Raw genomic sequence first — 21,251 nt, 5'->3', positions numbered from 1 at the left:
TCATAAATGGAAAACCGAAAAACGGTGTCGAAGTTCAGAAGAACTGAAGATGCGGCTCTGTCGTAAAGCGCATGCCCAATTCCTTTATGTGCAGCCGCGCGGTATATGACTCGTTCTACAATGAAATTTCAAAGCATAATACGGGTATAATCTAAGTTGACTTATGTGAAAAGTTGTACTTACCTGTCGGCTGACGCACAGGTCACTGAATCTTAAAGTAGCACTAATACTAATATAATACTAATTCTAATAATACTAATAATATAACGCTAATAATATAATACTAAACCACCATTAATAAACATCTATCGATTGATGGTGATAAAAATCGCTTAGCAAACATTTTTTTACTCAACTGTTGAGTTCTTGTTCAGGTGAGGTACCGCTGTTATCTCGTGCTATCCGAACTACGTCTTACATTCCACTTATACCAGCTATTTATTGTCTCCCATACCATTAGCGCTTCATGCAATAAATACTCCAGATAAAGCCATACCTCAAAGAAATACTTTAAACCTTTAAAATCAAATCACAGCACTTGTAGCCAAATAGACGATTAAAGCGCACAAAACTGTATAACACTTGGTACACATGCGATACTTTCTGTTCCACAGATAGGTCATAATCAACTCCAGCAATACAAGCGGACAATACAATCATTATTGCAGTGCCTCCTATTTCTCTCATGCGCGGTAAAATCCACTAGTACAAGACAATCTCAGGATAAAATAATCAAACCACATGAACAATCCTATGATAAATCTTCCGCTCACTGCGGAGTTCTCTGAGGCGGCGGGGGAGCCCCTTGGCCGGGTCGCTGCGGCACGAGAGGCGCACCCGGGCCCATCTGTTGCATCATGTTCATCATCTGGCCAGCCATCTGCAGGCCGGCTCGCACCTGTTCCGGTCGAATGGGCGGCATACCCGGTGGCATCATGCCTGGTGGAAGAGGACCTCGGGGCCCTCCCGGCGGTGGTCCACGGAAGCCCGGTGGTGGCGGGCCGCCTGGACGCGGTGGCGGGGGACCGCCTGGCCCTCCGGGTGGAAGACCTGGACCAGGAGGTCGAACGGGCTGCGGTGAAGGTGGAGGACGCCGACTGCAATTGTTTCGTTACATGTTTATTTGTTGTTTTGTTCATATACAAATGCAAGTTTAGCCAGCCACTATGTAGAACAAGTGTCGTAGATGATTGATTTTATGGCTTCAATCATTCTAACGTATTTTGTAGTATTAATACGTGCACTTTTAAACACTTCAAGCAAAAAGTAGATGAATATGCAAACTGCAGACACCAGTTACTACGTTCCAACCGAAACCTAATTGCGACACTGCACAATGCACACTTACGCTCCGCCGCCGCCGGGATCTAATCCAATACGCCAATCATTGGCAACGGGAGCCGGTAGGGGTGTCGACACCGTTTGCATGGACACATCACCGATGATTCGTAAAGCCTCACTACAAGCATGGTACATCCGCAACATTTCATCGCGCCGCCGGGACTCTTCGGGACTTTCCTCCATCAACTGTGATTGATCGGTTGTGGAGTACAACTGAGCTAGCAGCTCACCGTGTATAAACTCTTTAGTCTAGAATAGCCTCTATTAGAGGACGTTTTCCACAGAAGCAAGACTGAAGCTCTGCTAATACATACTTCGTTCATTAACAGATGCATCACGGTCTTCGGAACGAGATCTTTGATTGTTTTATTGATAATCTGCATGTATGAACCGACAAGATTGCGAATCGTTTCCACCTGACGCTCCAGCTGTGGATCAATGGACGCGGTGTCCGCCGAACCATCCATGCCCTTTAAGAAAGAACGGTCATGCAATATTTCGAAATAAAACAAAAAAATGCTTATTACATTTTCGTGTGGACCGTTCTCCTCTACTCGCTTCTCCGGATACACACCCGCCCGCAAAAAGGACGCTTTCCAGCCGTCCACATCATCCTGGCTGGCACAGGACAACTCAAGCTGCTTGAATTCCTTGTAAACATTTCTGCCATCGGGATAGAAAATTACAAACATAGGCCTGCGTGATAGAAAACCCGCGTCCAAATCCTTCAGTTTTAGCCCATCCAACATCAGCATGAATTTCTTATCCTTCTCTTCTTGGTCCCGAAACCACGCTAAACTTTCGCTGGTTAACACGAACCAGAACTCTTTCGAGCCACCGCGCATTATACTGAAATTGTGTATCGCCATCCAGCCTTTTCGTATAACTTGGTTACCGATCTTTTTCACTGCTTGGGCTGCGGACTGGTCTGTTGATCCGCTCGTAGCAGCTGCACTATAGATCAAGTACATTGCCACGATTTAAGGCAATTTACGATAAGTAAATTTTAATTATTTTGTTATAACCTATCCTTAGTTAAGCCATCGGTAATTCTGATTGGTTTTTGAACAATGATTACTATACAGTACGCTGCACGCCTTGCACCATCGAACAGGTAAAGACAGTTACCGGCAACGGTGACCTTTATAGCAACGCTACGATACAGTTACCGGCATTACGTACGCGCTAAAACCAACAAAGTCTTCGTGGTTGGTATTCATGTAAGCCAGCTCGATCTCAACCAGGAGGTTCAATTGATTTTTGGTGAACTGCTCCCTATCGCGAATATGTTGCGCAACGATCCTCTCAATCTCCTCCCGTAGATGAGGATATCGATTCATCTGCAAGAGGTACCAAGAAAGAATGTGAAGGAAATATGCTAATACCACCCGTTCATCCACAAGCGACGACATATATGGATTAGGTCGAGCTGTACCCGTTCACTACATCGGCGAATCACACTGGATAATTCAGCTACCACCAAATCCACACATTTCAGTGATGGCTCCTTTAAGCGGGCAATTTGTCGTTTAGTCATGGCTTCGAATGCTTTATCAGGCGTGAACAATCCCACGCGAATGCCGTGGATATTGCGGATGGCATAAGCAATTTCGCGGCGCAGCTCCTTCTCATCGAATTCCATCTGTACAAAAGAGTGTTATTATTCATGCCATCACTACTAAATAAACGGGAAAGAAGGTAAATATTTCAGTTCGGTAATAAGGATCCAGTTAGCTAAATACGCCAATTTCAGAATTTCGTTCACGCATTCTGTTAACAATATAACTCGTCGACTTTCATTTAGAAAGATACGAACAATTGTTGAAATTCAACAAGTCGTAGGAGCAAGCTAAATCGAACAAGCTAAATTAGTCGAATTAAGCAATAAAAAAACTTTTCGCACCTTGACAATTTCAAATGGAAATCGTTCGTGGAAGATGCGATTGATTTTTGCACCACCTGACAGCTCCAGTGTGTTGATTTCACCTGTTCCCATAGCATTCCCTTCAATGTTCTTTTCGAAGTCCACAGCGAAAGTCTGAATCATTCTGCGTCACACAAAACAGATTTAGGAAAGCAATACAACGCATTGTGGAATCAATCCAAATTACTAATCGCAAACGTACTGCATCATCGCTTTGGTTTTACGACCAGGATCATCTGGGCGGTAATTCTTATACTCGGCCACATCTTTTTCCATGGCTAATAGTTGTTTCTGCAGTTTATCCCGTAGACCAGGAAGAGTTTCACGAATGTGGTTGGTGAGCTGCTGATTCAGGACGCGTTGGAGATAAGATGTTCCCATTCGTTCGGCAATATGTCTAAAATTTGTATGTGTGAAGTGACAGTTACTTATACTTAATCGCTTTCATTTTTTCGACAAACTGCTTTTTCATATACTACTTTTGTCTACTCATTTAGGCCAGCTATTCGTTCAGCAATTTCCTCTTTGAATACAAAAGCCGGTTATAATTGTACTGCATATGCAGAGTGAGTGGTTTTTTTAAATGTCTGGACCATCAGTCCAGACGCTAAAATTACCAATTACCGATAAGATGGGTGCGTAATGAAAAATTTTCTCTCCGCATCTTGTGCGGCTTTGATGTCCTTCTTCCCGTCGATATCCCGCTGGCTGCGATTAACAATGCCAATGTATCCACGGCGCAAAGGCAGCAGTTTATTCTCCAATATGTCCCGTGCGTCCGTGCCTTCGTCCATAAGATCCAGTTTGGTAATAACGCCAATTGTGCGCAGTCCTAAACGAAAACCATCGATAAAACGTACGGAAGCACGAAGAGCGTGAATACTGTGTAAATGTGATATACCGTACGAGTACTTCTTTGTGCATCACTCGAAATGAACAAAGCGCAACTGCCACGGGAATTTCTTTAAAACGGATACTCACCTAACATTTTTTCTATCAGGTAAGTAGTTAAAAATTACACCAACAAGCAATTTATAAATAAGTATTTAAGCAGCAGTTAAAAATTACTGCTTCAAGTGCTAACCTTCTGGGTCAACTTCCTTTGCAATTTTTAACGCATCCGAATTAGCGAGATCCGAGTTGGCCGGAGATACAGCCAAAATTAGGCAGTTTTCGTTAGAAATAAACGTCAGAATCATGTTGCGAATTTGAACTTCAATATCAATCGGTTGATCACCAACGGGCACTTTGGTCATGCCAGGAAGATCAATCAGCGTTAGGTTCAACACTGTAAAAACGTTAAAAACTAGGAAAGCATAGAAATGTAGAATTTTTCTCCAGTTACCGTGTGGCGAATACACTCGGAGGTTGATGGGAGCCGGTGAAATGTTTTTATCGCTACCCGTAACACGTTCTGTTTCATCCTCGATTTCCTTACGTATCGCATCAAAGTCTTGATATATCTTGCCGCGCTGATGTAGAAATTCTCCATATTCTAAAGCAAATCACAATGCACAAAAATTATAATACTGAAATTTGCGCAGTTTATTGTAAGAAAACACCAGCATACCGGTTGGACTGTTAATTAGCTGCAGCACTAAAGGTCGACGTGTAACGATTCCAGAGCCTCGAGGAAGGAAATCTCTGCAAATCAATCGGGGATTAAGTAGACGACACGTTAAGTAAACACGTTTACGTTATGGCTTCCTTACTTAAATAATTAACCTAATAACACTGGAAGTACAAATAAGTGTTTCTTCATAAAATTTTGACATCTTAAAATACTACAAAGAACCACAAAGACTGTAACTTCCTCGGCGCCTCGAAATATCGGCTCAGTTATGTAACCTGTACACTGTACAAGCTGTACTCAAATTGAGGCCACTTTTGATTATGCGATAATTTATTGCTCTACTGTATATGACGATTACCGGACGATGCGTCACATTATCCTAATTACATCTTTTATGACATTTTTTTGCGATCTGAGTGACGATATAGTTAGCCAAACTTGTATTCATAATGCTCAGTAAGCTAATTCCTTTTGCAAAACAAAATTATTCAGTTCATTTTCACTACATCACGCGCAAAGTACTACATAGCCATGTTACTAGTATTACGCAGTTCCCATCACCCGGTAGTCGTTGCCAGCGAGAAAGACTTTATTTCAAAATCAAAATTAACTGAATTTCAACTAGAAACAGCAATCGTGATTTAATAGCATGATGTATTCGTAGTGTGCGTAAACAAAAAACAAACAAGTCTGGTTGGCGATTACTGTGATTGCTAAGTCATCGTACAACAACTCGATCTGAAGGATTTCATCCATAATTACACTACGCGGCTAGCCCAAAGCTTCAACGAAACACCCTGCACATGGGAAAGCGCATTTCCGCTCCGGCCTGCGACAATCGATTTTCAAACAACACAGAAGACCACACACTCCTAACAAACTGACTGGGATACGCTGTAACGACCAAGCCAAAAATGTAGGCTTATCGCAAAGTGCTTTAAATCTCCAGTAAGCCCAACATGTGCCCGTTCCCTGAACTAAAGAAAGCTGAAAGCAATTGCGTTTCTTACCTGCCGACAAAATTCTCCAAGACACTACTTTTTCCGGCGCTTTGACTGCCGACCACAGCAATCTGTGGCAGATCCAGCGATAAGGGCACACCCAACTGGGCAAAAGCATCCTGCAGTTTGTTGACAATGGGGATCAGCTGTTCCATCCCGCTGTTGCCCGGTGCCGCCATTGTTACGAGGAATGCGATGGAAAGGCTCAAAATTAAAACAATGGCAACACGGTCAACCGATTGGTGACTAGTTGCGCTCGGCGATAGCAGCAGCTACAGATCCGCACAATGGACCCTGGAAAGGGAGCGCCACACTGCCAGGGATCACAGAAGGAAACAGCGCATGCAGCGGGAAAAGGGAACTGCGCGGAATGACAAGGCGCGGTGGACTATTATGCATCACATGTGCGCCTACTGTTGAGCAGCGCTGGCTGACAGCTCAGGACTCTCAGCGCACTCATCCATTTCCCTCTCTACTGATTCCCTGCTCCGCGTGATATATCGACGATCGTTGAATACTGTTCGGTTCAATATTATTCCCTGCTTCGTACGACAACCACATCAGCCGGACGGTTCCAACAGACAAACAACTGCCATAGGGTAAAAGCGGAGATCCAAGTCGTACGCGATGAATCCGGCGTCAGGTTTATTGTACACAAATCAAAATGAGTCCCGAATATGCTGTGAACATCAGTGCGTGGTGTAGCGCGGCACGCATTTAAATTGTGTTGTCTTCGGTCTGGCGAATTGCCGATTGTTATCGCTGTCATGATGGGCAAAGGCGGGACCGGCATTCTAATCACAAACATTAATAATTTGTATAATTTGTATGTTAGCAGCAACAATTAGTTTGCTCGCTTTAATGCTTTTGCTGTAACGCGATAGCGGCACGTCGACAAATTAAACCTCTTAAAATTAATGCGGAACAACGCGCAGTGATTCACTTCCAGTGGCCCTTCCGGGATCAACAACAGATCTGATCCAGCGAGGAAACGCAGCATCTACTATAGCGTACTCGTGCCTATACTGTGAACAGACACCGGCGGCGAATTTCCACGAAATTTTTCAGTTATTCGACCGTCTACATTTGTCGATGTTGTGTGACTCAACTTGCCCAAAATTCCACATTCCTGTGGTTTTTTGAATTTTGAAAAATGCCGGGTTGTAGCACGCATAGAATAATTGTTTCGTCTTAGGGTTTCTTACCCTCAACCAGCTCTTCTGTAACGGTATTTTATGTTTTTGATGCAATATGGAACTGGATTGCTTTGTATTTTATGGTAATCCAAATTCCTAGAACTATATAGATCCCGAAAGGACAGAAAGAGCGGAAAATTAGCAAAACGGCAGCTTTACGTTTTTTAACACGTTATGTGTCTTGAACTGTCTTCGACCGAATCTGTGTACCTACTGTGTTACTGTATGAACATGAACTTTCCTACAGTTGAAATATTACACTTTGTAAAATTTTTTTTACATCTGTAACTTGGGAATAATACCCATAAAAGACACTATTAAAGGGAAGACTTTTTATAGGTTTGTACAGGTGTACCGGCTGTAAGTCACATCCCGAATATTATAGATATACCGATTCCATAACAAAGACACTTCCACCGTTTGTCATTGCACTTCCGGTTTGGTACGATGCATTATTACAGTACGTAGCGGTAGGTGCAATGTGCAACTGCAAACTACGCTGCACGGGAAAATACAGCAGCGCAAAGGCAGGTTTTCCGGCAGGCGGTGGGGTTGCCACTGCGACAGAGGGTGTTTAGCACCCGAGACCATATGGCTCTGTTGTGTAGAATTTGTAAGGGTAGTCTTTTTTGTAGAAGCAGTAGTTTAGCCATATGTGTCCTGTCAAGGACGATTTTCGGGTTGGGTGTTTCGATATAAATGAGGCCGCTTTTAAAGTTCTCTGACGAAATGATTTTGGATTGGAAGTTATCGGATGGGGGAGGTAGGTATTTGCTGGTGATTGGTGGTTTTGTGAAGTATAGTGTGCTGTGGGTATATAAAAGGAAATCGGAGTGCGGTGGAAATTTAGTTGGTTAAGGGAAGTTGTGAGAAGTTTGTTGTCTGGATTGTGTTGTAAGATTTTATTTGATAGTTTGATAGTAAAGGTTGTTGTAGTAAGGTGGAGAGTGATTTGGAGTGCCCGGGAAGAGGTGTTTGAAGGGATTTTGGCAGATTTGTGACAAGTAAGGAATATTTGTTTATAGTGAAATTTTTTTATTTATTGTTAATTTTTTAATGTATTTGGTTTCTTAAGTTAAATAGATTAAGAGATATTAAGGAATAAATAGAGTATTGGTTGGCTTTTGACTTTATGGCAGTGTGGTTTAAAACGAGAGTTTTAAGGAGGTTAGTTAATTTTTTCTTGCAATTTTATACAGTATATCTGTATATTCGGATGTTTGGTGTGTAGATGCTATTGAGAGTACGTTTATAAAGTAGAAAAACTAGGTGTGCATTGGCAGACCGGAGCGCAGCAGCTTTTCGCTTGTGTGAAAGATAAATAATTTTTAACGTGCTACCAGTAGCACTTTTAGTGCTTAACATTATCAATAATTTAACCTACAATTATAACGAGCTAGGAACATTTTCGTAATGACCTTTGGTAACAACCTTTCGTAACGAACACAGATACATTTTTGCATTGGCGCTGAACTTAGAGGACTTTCGGTACGATTTAAGTAAGGAAATTGATTTGATTCTACGAAAGATTTATTTAGATGTTATATCATCATTTAGTTTCAGACTGTCAAAAAAAGTTGGAAATGAGTGATTTGGATAGGCAGAAGTTAAAATGAAAATTATCTTAAGGTATAGTGAGTTGATTAATAGGGTGGTAGAAATAATATTTATGTTAATAAATGATGAAAGATATTATGTAAGAAAAGGAAAATATGGAATATATGAAGGAAAATAGAAAATATATTACGGAAAATATGGAAAAGGATATTGTGGTAAAATATAGAAAGAATAAGTGGCATTATAGGAAATTTATTTGGCATTATGGAGTTATGTTGTGTAGATATTGTAGTTGATAAAATCAAATTAAAGAAACAGGTGGATGTAGTGTTCCGTATGGTTTATTGTATAGTACATGGTGCGTATAATGTACTGTAAAGTTGACTGGTTTTATGGTTTGAATCTGGGTATATTATGGAGTAAATATAGTTATGGATGAATGATTATTTGTGTGGGAATAAGATATTTTGAAGAAACAGGTGGGTGTAACGATCCGTATGATGTGAAGTCTGTTGTATTTAGGGATTTTTATTTTACTACAGCTAATAAATATTTTGAAGAAACAGGTGGGTGTAATGTTCCCTATCATTCAGTATTTTAGGGTATTTTGATTCGTTTGGAGATTGGCAAGTGAAGTTGGAGTTATGAGAGACAGGTGGGTGCAATGTTCCGTTTAGAGGTTTACAAATGTTTTTATTGTGGATGAAAATCGGAAAAATTTGGAGAACATGATTTTCATTCCGCTTTTTGTTCCGGTTGTTTGGTTGTATGTTGGAGTTGTTTTTGTATACATGCCATTTCAGGTGTATGGTTATTATTGGTAAGTGTTTTAATTTAATTTGATTGTGCAAAAAGTTTTATTTACTGGTTTTTTAAGGTATTCAAAGGAAAGTGGGGGACAAGAATTTGGGTAGGTTATACAAAGATGGAAAAAAGAAGTGTTAAGCTCAAGTGTGAAAAGAGTTAGAAACCTAAGAAACAGATTAAAAAACAAATATTTGGCAGTTCATATCTTAATAAAATCATGGTTAATTATTATCCTTGACTGAGCCGAAACCATCGGAAGTTACATTTGTCTACAAGCCAGTAACTGTAATTACGATAGTCATGAAGCATAAGGTCATAATTTATATTATAAATTCTTTTGTTATTATAGTTGCAAATCGTTGACGACAGTGGTGTTGTGGATGTTGTGGGACATAATCAAATTCAACAGCAATTATTTGGACATTCAGCTGCTGCGCATCAAAGCGGATTGATTGGGATTCCCGATTTCTCAGCTATGAATAAGCAATATCGCGTCATACTGAAACAGGCTTATACTAATATTGAAGTTAGTAATAAAAACGTTTCATAAATATAACAAGATAATAACACAAGTTATAATTTTTAATTTTTATAAAATATATAGGGTCGGAGCAAAGAAACAATCAGCATAACGTATATGGAAGAAAAAAAGCCAGGTATAACCTTTTTACGAGAATAAATCAATTATTAATATTCAAAATTAATAATGAATTTTTATTTTGATAGACGAAATTCCAGGAAGTGCTATGGATATTGTTGTCAATGACGACAATACAAGCGCATTGCAGCCTGAATCCAGCAAACGATCTGTTGGTAAGAATTTAAATATAATTATTAATTTAAAATTTATTTTTTCTAAATTTATTTCTTTATCATTTATTTGTTTATACAGGAACTCCGAAGAAACGAAATAAATGAATGGAATAGCATGAACCGTTGCTTTTACTTTGAGATGGACCAACCCTTTTCATTTTTATTGTTGTTATTTGAGTGATTCATCAATTTATTACCGCCATTATACCATTTTTTCTAAGTGCATTATAGTTATCTGTGGTATTATTATCTGACAGTGGTGGTGCGGTATTAGTATCTATGTGATGTAATTATGTTGAATTACTCGATTAATACTTGTAAAGTTTGTATCTTAGTATTTTTCTTTTACTGAAATACACTATTATTTTGTTTTTTTGTATTGGTTTTGTAGTAATTAACTTTTAAAGTTACCAATAAATAAAGAACGAAATAAATAAGGCAGTTTCTTGTTTTCAAGTTTGAGTAGATCATAATATTTTATAAATATGCGACCTACTGAGTTCAAGTAACAACTTACTGGTAGCTGAGAACCTTTAATAATTATCATGGTACGAGTACAAAATATGCATTAGAACAAAACGGCCTTAAGGAAAAGAACAGTTGTATTATGCTATCCTGATCGGTACTCATACCGATTACACAAACCGAAAGTCAGCTGGTGTGTGGTAACAATAAGTGAAAATAAAATTAAAAATTAAGACGTGTAAATTTTAAAATATGCGTCCAACTGCGCCCAACCAGCATTTACTGCCAGCTCGTAGGAGGTAGTATTTAGAGTCAGGTGTGTGTTATAAATATGCGCCCAACTGCGCCCAACCAACAGTTACTGCCAGCTCGTAGGAGGTAGCAGTTAGAGTCAGGTGTGTGTTATAAGTATGCGCCCAACTGCTCCCAACCCACACTTACTGCCAGCTCGTAGGAGGTGGGATTTAGAGTCAGGTGTATGTCATAAATATGCTCAGTTAGTTTATGTATGTTATAAACTAACTGAGCTACGTCTCTATCAGAGTCCTACGCACAACCATACTTCCAACTTCATTAACCATTCTTTTTCATTAACCCACATTCAATCATTTATACAAACACCAGGTGGCGCTTCTAACTCTTAAACCGCCTGCCACTTGGCCGCCTCCTCCGAGGTGACCGCCCGTTAGGTGTTCATACTTCTTATCGTTAGTACGTGTACGCATTGGCGGCATTGCGATGGAGTTCGTAGTTTAAAACCGGAACTTTCGACTTTACAACAAAGTTCGATCTTAGAGTCGTCTGCAATGATATCGGCATCGGGTTCGGGTCTTTAAGTCACATGTACCTACAGTGTAAACGCAATACTTTACTACAACTGTAGTACCCTTTTGATCCTATCAAAGCACAACTCAAGCTGCAGTTTGTAATTGAATTCCCATGTGCAGCGATCGCACCTGTGTGCACTGAAGTTTTCGTAAACTCAAGGTCGAGTTTTTTTCAGTCGCGTTACTGCTTGTGTGTAGTCGATAATTTTAACCCGTTAATTAGGATTTTTGGTAAAAGTAAACAATGCTGTTGTAACTGTTAGTAACGTGTGGTATGCTTTACGCTTATCTCCCGAATGAAATATGGCTGAAAAACAACAACATCTGGCTTTATGGACGGCATTGTCGAAATACGTACAACAGTATTAACAATTCGTTAGAACAAAGATTTTTCTAAAGTCCACGATAACTCATCATCATCTGTAAGTGAATGACTCGATAGTCGAACCAAATAAATTTCCTCCATCGAACACGACCAATTAACATACAGTAAGTAGCTGGGTGGAACTTTCCGGTAAGCGAGCAATATAAAGCAGTGCGTATATAAAATTGAACTTTAATACGAGTACAATATTATTATGCTATGTTAAATACACAGATGCAGCACTTTAATACGTTTTCTAACAACATCTACATTTGCATTGCGTAACACTGGATGTCGGCTGATACATTACTGAACTTTGACAAATGATCTAATGCACAGACTCACTTCAGCAAAATCGGCAATGGATTCCGTCCCCGAATCACCACCACCTATCCCGGAATCAGTTGAGGCTTACTGGAAGCACAGTGAACAACGAAACTCACCTCGTCCCCGCTTGACACGTCGAAGTTCATCCATGATGGATCTCATGAAATACAGTATGGCCTTGTCCACCGAAGCACCGTATCCCGTTTTTCGCAATCTCGGTATGCCACATGCACGGTGCACCTAGCCGTATGATGTTCTTGTTCGATTCCTCGGTTACTCTTACAATTAATGCAAGCGCTTTGCAAATTTTACGAACATCAACGATTAGGCTAAACGCTTCTACATGTATTTGTACCAATCTAACGACATATATATAATATGAGTTCAACTACGGCTTTTCTACATAAATGCGATACTTATCTACATGCCGCTTGCCTGATTATTGCGCCATGCGTATTTTACCAATTATAACCTGGTCATGCACCTTCCTGTTAGACTGCAAATTTGTATGAACTAATGTACAATTTAACATTTGTTCGATATTCACAATTTTTTAGCTTATTTAATTTTACCTAACGCACTTTTCCATGGATGTTACTCCTTCACTATTTGCCGGTACGAGTTTGTGACCTTCTTAATATTACTAGATGACTCCAGTCTATCATCGGCCCCGTCAGGACAATGCACATGTTCATCAAATTCGCGAAAAAGAAGAACTGAAAGCGAACCAGCAGAACAGGTCAGAAAACTATTACCTAACTATAATCAAATTTCTGCAATACTTATTACACCCGATTTGGTTCGGTTTTATTATATTTGCATTAAATGACCGTGTACAAAATAAGATACGGTATGTCGGTACTGTATCTGTATTCAATCATTGCTTGGATTAAATAAGTTTTATCACGTAGTAATTTTGCAATCCAGATTTTCTTCGGCAGTGAACTTGGTAACAATCAAGCGATTTCAAAATTAACTTAAACACAGTACGTTAATACTGTATAGTGGACAGCGAAGAGATAAAAATATAGATTTAAAGAAAATTTTATGTGCATCGCATGGACGATCTAGCGCATCAATGCACGGTGCATCTGGCGGGGTATATTATGACAGCTGATTCACTGATTGCGGACGAGTACGCAGTAATGCAGTTGTATGCATTGACAGCATAGCTACATACACATTGGCAATGGCATACGATCATACTGCACATGTTTTGGTTTCAAAAATTGTGACACAATAATGTTGGTGTGATCAGACATTTTTACAAATTTATGTGCTCGCTAGAGCTGATTCTCGCCAAAATTTATTCGGACAATAAATCCTGATGCGCATGACCGGATAACTGCAGCGGTTTTTATCGATATCTAGTTTCGGTCGCGCGTAAGCACCTGGAGCAACAGCGACTTCATGGAGCACAGTCAGGACCATGTGGACGGACTCTTATCCCGTCCAGCTGTTTTGCCCTATACACCCGTCAAGAGTCATTGGTTTTTCTGTCGCAAGGAGAATCACAAAGATGGTTGGGTGCCGTTCACAATGTATGACAGTGGCCGTCTGGAAGAAGCGCACCACAAACGTAAGAATGGCCTTCCATGAAAACCCTGAGTTGACGGATTCTGATTATGAGTTCGCTGTTCAAATGTGAGTATTGGTTTCAACAGATAAGCGCGGCGAAGGTGATGTGGAAATGGTGCCTACACAGGGGGGACGCTATGATGTTAGCTTGAAGGAGAAGCGTCTCTTTGCCGTTTACTGGGATGAAGAAGCTTATCCTGTCCGTCGAGGCACATGGTTTTGGAAAGCAGCTGGAGAAGCATGGGTGCCTTACGAAGAACCTGTTGCTGAAAAATTGGAGGTGAGTAGATTCGAATTTCGTAATTGAAGTAGATGGAATATTCCGTAATCCATACTGAATGAAATTATTTTTTTTCTTCGAAAATGAAAATAATTTACAGGGTTCAACGTTTTGCAAAAATTGAAGTTAATTATTTATTCAGGATAGTTTCCAAATTATCTGCGAAATGTTGTCACTGTAGATCATTGATTGGGTTTGACGTTTGGCTGTTGTTATTCATTTTTGATTTTTACGTTCCGTATGTTTAATTTATCAGTAAATAAAAACTGTTGTGAACTCTGAACTATTTTACATACAATTTATGATGTTTATAATGTATTTCGAATGTCGAAAAAATTTGTGGCAATATCATGGCGCGAAGTTTGCATAAACCTTGCCGTCTGTATTGGGAAGAATATAAGGAGCATTTCGAACTTGATAATTATGGAGGATAATTATGGAGATACTTACGGTTAGGTTATTTGGCCATCTCATCAAGTGCAATATTTTAGGGTGAATACAAGCTGATTTGCCGAACAGGAGAATGGCAAAAGCGGATTGATTTACCTGGTGGAGAAACAATTGTCTTACATTCCGAGACAACAATGATACATTATGACTCCACCAAGACTTGGGCGGATATGGCTGTACGTAGACGTGTTTTGGAAATGGCTGACGCTTTCTATGTATGCGAGTTTTATGGTTGATCATAGGAAACATTATACAAAAATCAAAAGATTGTCAAACGTGGTTGGGAAGGAATCTGTGTTCCGGATGAAGGAGAATGGGAGCCAATTGACCATCTTGTCTTCGTTTCCCATGGAATTGGTTCATATTGCGACTTAAAATGGCGCACACTGAATCAGTGTGGTATGCGTTATATTTCATTCTACATAATATTTTGTACTGTGTTTTGTGCTGTATTTCTTAACAAGTTTTTTTCATTATAGTCGATGCGTACAGACTCATGGCCAGAAATTTAATCGCTGAGCATTTTAATTTCGCTGGCAAGAAAGGAAAGAGTTTCCGTGTGGAATTTATCCCTATTAATTGGCACGGTATTCTGCACAGCGATAATGCAGAACTCGAAAAGTATGTAAGGAATTTGTATTGTATAAATTGTGAACTTCTGATCGAGAACATGTTTATATGTTATTTTTAGCCGAATAAAACGAATTACTTTGCCAAGTATACCGATCGTGCGATATTTCGCCAATGATTATGTGCTGGACATCCTGTTTTATGCTAGTCCGATGTATTGCAGGGTAAGATAATCGACCCTTTAATTTCAAATAATTTTGCACTTCTTGCTCTCATCAGAATGGGTGTTGCTACGCCAGTTACCATTTGCGCTCCGTGGTGTGTGCGTGTGTGTGTTCGTTTTCACTTGACTTACTTTTTTGCTTTTGATTGGATCGTTTTTTCTTTGTAGCTCATTGCAGATCATGTGGGCGATGACATGAATCGCCTGTATAACCTGTTTCTCGATAGAAATCCTGGATACAAAGGGAGCGTTTCCATCGTCGGCCATAGCTTAGGTGAAGATTTTATTTTTATCATATTACTCATTAATGTATCGTTTATATGGTAACATTAATAGTGCAAACTTTGTGTTCAAAGGCTCGATCGTGCTGTTCGATATGCTATCGCACCAGCCTGATCCAAATCCACCATCCAGGCAAAAGGAAAACCCGATGGATACCGACTTCTCCACTGTACAAAGGGAAATAACGCTGACGGAATCATTAGTCGGTGATATGGAGCCACGGACAAGTCGGCCACTGGTTGAACGTCATGGTAGGATTTCCGATTTGCAGTCTTTCGCACAAGTTGTGAATTGTATAAAAAAATAGTTGCAGCGCTGACTTCTTTCTTATAGTGTTATCGAACACTAAAATTAGTTCAAATAAATCTTATACAAAATTTTTCGGGAATCTTTGGTGTTAAAAGAGACAAAAACAATGTTTTCTGCTGCTGCTTGTGACAATAATTGTGTTTTTGCTTCCATATTCCTTATTGCTGACCATGAATTGAGCCTTCATGTTACATCTAGTAGCTCTGGCGTGCATTAATATGACATTTTTGTTTTCATTAATAAGAATCCCGAGTTTCGGCACCATACACAGTTCCTGCTTTCTCCGGCGCTGGCTATCCGTCCGTTCAATACCCACGACTGCAGTTTCACCCTTCATGCTTCTTTGCTATCGGATCTCCCGTGGGGATGTTTTTGGCTGTGCGGGGCGTGACCAAGATTGGAGAGGATTACTGTCTACCAACCTGTCCGCGTTTTTTAAATATTTTCCATCCGGTGTGTACGCTGTGGAAGATTTGTGTGATAATGGATGTGAATTTATTTTATTTTGCAGAATGATCCTGTGGCTTATCGTATTGAGCCGCTGATTATTCCTGAAGCTTGCCAAGTCACGCCTTCTGTGATCGAACACCATAAAGGTCGCAAGCGAATGCATCTCGGTACGCAGATCTTGATTCAATATTTCCTTTTAAGTTGATTAGAATTTCCTCAACTTCAAAGAAAAAATATAACAAAATTAGTTGCTTTTTAATGGATATGATTATTGACAGAGGTGCAGAAAAATATTGCTACGGCGGCTTCCACAATTAAATCCAGTCTACTGGACCCCTTCAAACTGCTGTCCAACTTAGCCACAAGTGCCTCTAATTTCATTGGAAAAAGGCGCGCCGAATCTCGTGACCGGGAACAGGAAGGTGTGAATGTCACATCTCCATCAGAGGAACGATTAGAGCGACCGAAAAATACTCTGGGGCCAGCTGCACCCGTACCATCGAGGCGATCAGTCAATGGAGAAGCACCAAAGATCACTAAATTTGGATCCCTAAATGGTGGAAACCGCGTGGACTATGTGCTACAGGAAGCACCTCTGGAAAGTTTGAACCAGTACCTGTTTGCCCTTAACAGCCATGCGGTTTACTGGTCAGTATTAGCATAGGTGCCATTCAGCTGCATTTCGTGATTTACATCGAATTTTGTTCGGTTTAGGGATTCTGAGGACACTCTGCTCTTGATGCTGCGTACAATGATTGATATTGAGAAAGATAATCTGACGCTTTCGCCAGAATCCAGTGAAGAAGAAGAGCATCAGTATATCTAGGACCGGAGTTCTGTGAACCGGTGATCGAAAGTGATTAATTAAAAATGCTCATCCGTTTCTGCCTTTATTTGGGTTTTTTCCTAACTTCCGTTTCGAAGGGGACGGTTGCCTTATTTTCGTTGAGATTTATTATATGATGTGCTCATAATTTGTTGGCCAGTTTGTAAAGTAAAAATTGTTTTCCTGTGCTTTTACGCAGTACGGACCCACAGTTCAGCACTTTCATCTGTTCTTTGTAACTTTTTCTGGTGTTTGCGAATCTGGAAACTGTTTTATCAAAGGGTTCGGGAATTAAATGCAGAAGTATTCCAAATAACGAAAGTTACTGTATCTACAATGACTGAGCAAAACTGCGCCAATCCGAATGCTAATGAACTATTCCGAAAGACTCCAAACAAAGAGAATAATTCAAACAATAAATGAAACAAAATCAGAAATTTCAGCGGTCAGGCATGAGAAAATCCGTTCAAACTCACTGACGACAGGAAACTTCCTCTTCTAATAGCGTCCCATTTTGGATGAACCACCTCTGGATGCGCTGCAATCACAGATCCAGCTACGCACGTGTGCCCAATTAGAAACAGTCAATGTGATACCTTTTTGGTTTGCTGCTCCGAAAAAATTTGGACACATTCTCCATTCTCGGACGGTAAAGTTCATCTGCCACCATGTGATGGTCATCGCCCATGGAGCCCTTGACGTTTTCAATCTAGAAACAAATAAATATTTCGACGTAATAACGTGCAAACTGGCACAAGGACCGTACATGCGCATACTTTATTGTCAATCTGCTTCTTCTGGGCTTCGGCTTGTTTCTTAAATTCTTCAACCCTGGCAGTTTCCGACTTTAGTTTTTCCATGGTGTTCTGACAGGCCATCATGCTGCAACACATGATATGCAGAAAAAATACCAAACCCCTTACACCCAACTAAAAAATCAAAGGCACCGCTTACAATGTGGTGAGTTTAGCCTTAACCATCTTTTCATCGTCCGGCTCAATGTCGCGAGTGACGAAATCCTCCACGTACAACATCTGAGCCGCTTCGTCAATTTTTCCTTTGATGTAACCGTAATTCAGCGCCTCAATGAGGAAGTCGAACACTTGCCATTGATCGCCCAGTCCAAGTTCCTCCTCGATGATGCGGAACGAGATCTTCTACAAAATTTACCACAAAGACATTGCTAATAGCACTAGAAAAACGTTAACGCGATTTGCTATCCGTAGAATTAAAAAAAGAATAATAATACCTGGCTAGAGGAACGCTTCGCCAATGACGCAAGTGATAAGCAGCGTAAGTTGAACACCTGCTTGTTTGACAGACTTGGATAAGCTCCGGTATTTCCTGCATTGCATACATACTGTTATCCACGCTTCCTCAATATTCCTGCAAATTTTTTCTTAGAGCTCACCAGCAAACACCTTGTAGGTTCCAGATGAGAAGAGCGTCAGCAGCTGCACTGCGGGCAAGTAATCTGTCTTCCGGAGCTAAAATGGCAAACAATTATGCTTATTGAACTGAATTTTGCCTTTGGTGTAACCGTAATTCAGCTAGCTGGAGCCGTAATTCCGAACTTCTGGGAGCTAGCTGGAACTACTGACAGTGACCACAGGTCCACATGTCGTGCGTGCACTTACGTCCTGTATGTTAGGGAGCACTAAGTAGTTCTGAAAGCGATAGACGTCGGAGATTTCCGTAAGCTGTCTGATCAAATCTGCTGCCATACGTCCTTTAGCCTTCTTCAGCAAAACTTCCACTTCAGGAAGACGTCCTCGCGATTCTCCCTCCATTATCGCGTTCGACTGCAATATGTGCGAATTTCAGGTCCGAACAGTTCTTCCGAGTACACTGCACACTATACTGTCCTGTGTACGGTATGCACTATGCAGTATTCACTACTATCAGTATTCAGTGAACATAAGTCCGGTACCCATCGGCTCAGCACTAATACACCGTAAAGAGTAAGTACTAAAACTGAATGCTGTGATCACGAGAAAAATAATTCTGCACTCGATGGATAACAATACTTATGATGAAGCCAAAAGAAATTAAGAACTTTTTAATTTTTTCAAAAATTAACAAAATCAACTTTTCATGCGACTGACTTGGACTAAGGCCGAGTCTTGCACGGAACATTTAGTACTCAGCAGTCAGCATTGGCACTTCAAGCCAGATCCCGGAGCGGATGGCATCATGGCACCGCGTACCATGTGGGAACAGGCCATGATGGCTAAGGGCTTCCTTGCGAAACTCAAGCCTGCACCACTGCTCTCTGCAGCCACGGTGGATCTGGTTCTTCATTTTCGGCTGTCGCGATCTGGAGAGAAGTGCTCGAAACGACTTTCGGATAAAAGTGAAACTTCGGTTTATTATTCATCTCCCGATCTAGCGAATCACTGGAAAATGGTAATTACTTGATTTTCAGGAACATTGGGGGATGCCACCCTTGATTGCCTGCTGTATCTTTTCAGGCTGTTAAACGCCGCAATGGAGGTCGCTCTAAGCACGGACGAGGACATGTCAACTTCGTCCGCTGCACAAACTGCGCGCGATGTGTTCCCAAAGATAAAGCAATTAAGAAATTTGTTATCAGGAATATCGTGGAGGCTGCGGCAGTGCGGGATATCACAGAGGCTTCCGTTTATGAACGTAAGTTCAGGACCTCCGCGTTCGCGTCGTACTGCTCAGTGCTAATAGTAGGTTCTTCGTACACTGTATAATATTCTCAGTTCTACGAATTTTGGTATCGTACTTACGTTTCTCAATTTATCAGATTCATGATTCTCTTTTCTAGCACATTTGTTTCTAGATAACACTCTGTGCTTTTCGTTGTGCTTATTACGTATACTGTTTTTCCACATTGAATATTTGGAAGTGGCTTTCTGTTTACTTTCGGATCGTGACATGGAGAATTATATGTTGGCGCCCATAGCGGAATCATAACTACAAAACGTCTACTGTATCTCTGGAATTTATGTTGAAACCTGTTTTGAACTTTTATTCTTAATAGTTTCGTGTCTCGTGTGAACTTTGAGTGAACGACTGCCTGTTGCACAGTACTTACGTATGGTTATAGTGCTCTAGTTGCTTAAGTTCTTAAGACTTGACTCTTAAACTTCCGAACTGACCGTGAGATTTATAACGTACGATGCAGAGGCTCGCGCTGTTAAAATTGCCTGCTTTACATGCATGCACTTAAGTGCTTAATTTAAGAATTAAGATTTAAGAGATACACTGTAAAAATATTAACAGTTGATGTCTTGTTGCAGAATATGCTTTACCCAAACTCTATGCAAAGTTGAACTATTGCGTGAGCTGCGCGATTCACTCTAAAGTCGTTCGCAACCGATCGAAGGAGGACAGGAAGATTAGGACTCCTCCCCAACGATTCCGGCCAACTGATCGACCTGCACAACGGGTAAGATTATTAAAACCGAGAAATTTTTGCCCTGGGTGCCCTCTAGATATGACTGCAACTGCCCAAATGATGCTGTGCCGATAAAATCATCTTCTGTTTTCTTAGGACGGCCAAGGTGGTGGTGCTGGACGTGGTGGTCGCGTCAACGCTTAAGAGGGTTTTTTATGATGCGGGAGTATGCTAGTTAAACTGCATAACATGCGCGCTGATTGTCATCGATTAAAATTAATAATGTGTGTTCCTCTGTCATCTATGTCCACCCGAGCAGGAAGATGTTATAAAAATCTTGAAGTTCAACATTCTGGTTTTGTTCGTCAACGATTAGTACACTACGAGCAGTGAGATTACAGTATGGCTATAGTGTGCTAGACTAAACAGCAAAATTTCGTGCTTTTATGATTGAGCGGCCCCATGATTCACAGGAGCATTGCATGGCAGGTGTGGAAAAGTAGACCCGGTTCAATAGGGAATTAGGGTTTTTAGCACCTTGGAATCTGTTTCGCCGGTTTTTGCATCACGTGATACGATATTCGGCTTGTGAACGATCCGGGTCTAAACTCGTACGAGTGCAATACTTAAGATTTGCAGCATGGGCTTCTATGGGAAAATTCACTAGTACGTACCTAAATACATTCTGGTACGAGTATTAAAGCGTAGTGGACTACTGCCT

The 21,251-nt window shown here is 40.6% G+C and overlaps 4 protein-coding genes and 2 long non-coding RNA genes across 11 annotated transcripts; 4 read left to right on the top strand and 2 right to left on the bottom strand.

Moving 5' to 3' along the window:
* Positions 1 to 419: 419 nt before the first annotated feature.
* On the bottom strand, positions 420 to 12,463 carry LOC129583705 (dynamin-like). Of its 2 annotated transcripts, XM_055475636.1 has the most exons (15): positions 12,312 to 12,451; positions 12,214 to 12,257; positions 5,849 to 6,633; positions 4,836 to 4,909; positions 4,611 to 4,760; positions 4,350 to 4,553; positions 3,890 to 4,097; positions 3,468 to 3,662; positions 3,245 to 3,389; positions 2,777 to 2,983; positions 2,524 to 2,681; positions 1,869 to 2,295; positions 1,656 to 1,811; positions 1,349 to 1,590; positions 420 to 1,097 (listed from the first exon to the last, which is right to left on the bottom strand). In XM_055475636.1, exons 3-15 carry the CDS (start codon positions 6,016 to 6,018, stop codon positions 770 to 772), a joined length of 2,664 nt encoding a protein of 887 aa, XP_055331611.1. In that variant the 5' UTR covers positions 6,019 to 6,633; positions 12,214 to 12,257; positions 12,312 to 12,451; the 3' UTR covers positions 420 to 769. The 2 variants fall into 2 exon arrangements, with proteins under 2 accessions (XP_055331611.1, XP_055331609.1); XM_055475634.1 differs by having other exon boundaries at positions 1,656 to 2,295; positions 12,312 to 12,463.
* Positions 7,575 to 8,652, top strand: LOC129583709 (uncharacterized). The gene is made up of 3 exons (XR_008689811.1): positions 7,575 to 7,798; positions 7,972 to 8,039; positions 8,593 to 8,652. It is a non-coding gene; the product is annotated as an uncharacterized LOC129583709 (long non-coding RNA).
* Positions 9,176 to 10,176, top strand: LOC129583708 (uncharacterized). Its single transcript, XR_008689810.1, has 5 exons — positions 9,176 to 9,412; positions 9,470 to 9,502; positions 9,749 to 9,925; positions 10,004 to 10,055; positions 10,126 to 10,176. It is a non-coding gene; the product is annotated as an uncharacterized LOC129583708 (long non-coding RNA).
* LOC129583706 (SEC23-interacting protein-like) lies at positions 11,531 to 17,491 on the top strand. 5 transcript variants are annotated; one of them, XM_055475641.1, is made up of 15 exons: positions 11,531 to 11,993; positions 12,219 to 12,413; positions 12,843 to 12,934; positions 13,567 to 13,774; positions 13,860 to 14,053; positions 14,545 to 14,679; positions 14,746 to 14,902; positions 14,983 to 15,124; positions 15,195 to 15,297; positions 15,465 to 15,570; positions 15,653 to 15,829; positions 16,132 to 16,340; positions 16,399 to 16,504; positions 16,616 to 16,985; positions 17,052 to 17,491. In XM_055475641.1, exons 2-15 carry the CDS (start codon positions 12,230 to 12,232, stop codon positions 17,161 to 17,163), a joined length of 2,295 nt encoding a protein of 764 aa, XP_055331616.1. In that variant the 5' UTR covers positions 11,531 to 11,993; positions 12,219 to 12,229; the 3' UTR covers positions 17,164 to 17,491. The 5 variants fall into 5 exon arrangements, with proteins under 5 accessions (XP_055331616.1, XP_055331613.1, XP_055331614.1 ...); XM_055475638.1 differs by having other exon boundaries at positions 12,208 to 12,413; XM_055475639.1 differs by having other exon boundaries at positions 11,531 to 12,018.
* Positions 17,360 to 19,251, bottom strand: LOC129583707 (COP9 signalosome complex subunit 7a-like). Its single transcript, XM_055475642.1, has 8 exons — positions 19,094 to 19,251; positions 18,801 to 18,965; positions 18,575 to 18,650; positions 18,413 to 18,507; positions 18,118 to 18,320; positions 17,940 to 18,045; positions 17,760 to 17,872; positions 17,360 to 17,701 (listed from the first exon to the last, which is right to left on the bottom strand). Exons 2-8 carry the CDS (start codon positions 18,951 to 18,953, stop codon positions 17,662 to 17,664), a joined length of 786 nt encoding a protein of 261 aa, XP_055331617.1. The 5' UTR covers positions 18,954 to 18,965; positions 19,094 to 19,251; the 3' UTR covers positions 17,360 to 17,661.
* Positions 19,252 to 19,419: 168 nt separating this feature from the next.
* Positions 19,420 to 20,878, top strand: LOC129583682 (40S ribosomal protein S26-like). The gene is made up of 4 exons (XM_055475598.1): positions 19,420 to 19,569; positions 19,635 to 19,812; positions 20,433 to 20,581; positions 20,687 to 20,878. The coding sequence occupies exons 1-4, from the start codon at positions 19,567 to 19,569 to the stop codon at positions 20,732 to 20,734; spliced, it is 378 nt and encodes a 125-aa protein (XP_055331573.1). The 5' UTR covers positions 19,420 to 19,566; the 3' UTR covers positions 20,735 to 20,878.
* The last annotated feature ends 373 nt before the right edge of the window (positions 20,879 to 21,251 follow it).

This window comes from Paramacrobiotus metropolitanus, unplaced genomic scaffold (genome assembly GCF_019649055.1).
Source record: "Paramacrobiotus metropolitanus isolate TYO unplaced genomic scaffold, Prichtersi_v1.0 Parri_scaffold0000011, whole genome shotgun sequence".
Taxonomy (NCBI): Eukaryota; Metazoa; Tardigrada; class Eutardigrada; order Parachela; family Macrobiotidae; genus Paramacrobiotus; species Paramacrobiotus metropolitanus.
Note: the sequence above shows the minus strand (reverse complement) of the source record. Positions and strands in the feature narration are given on the sequence as shown.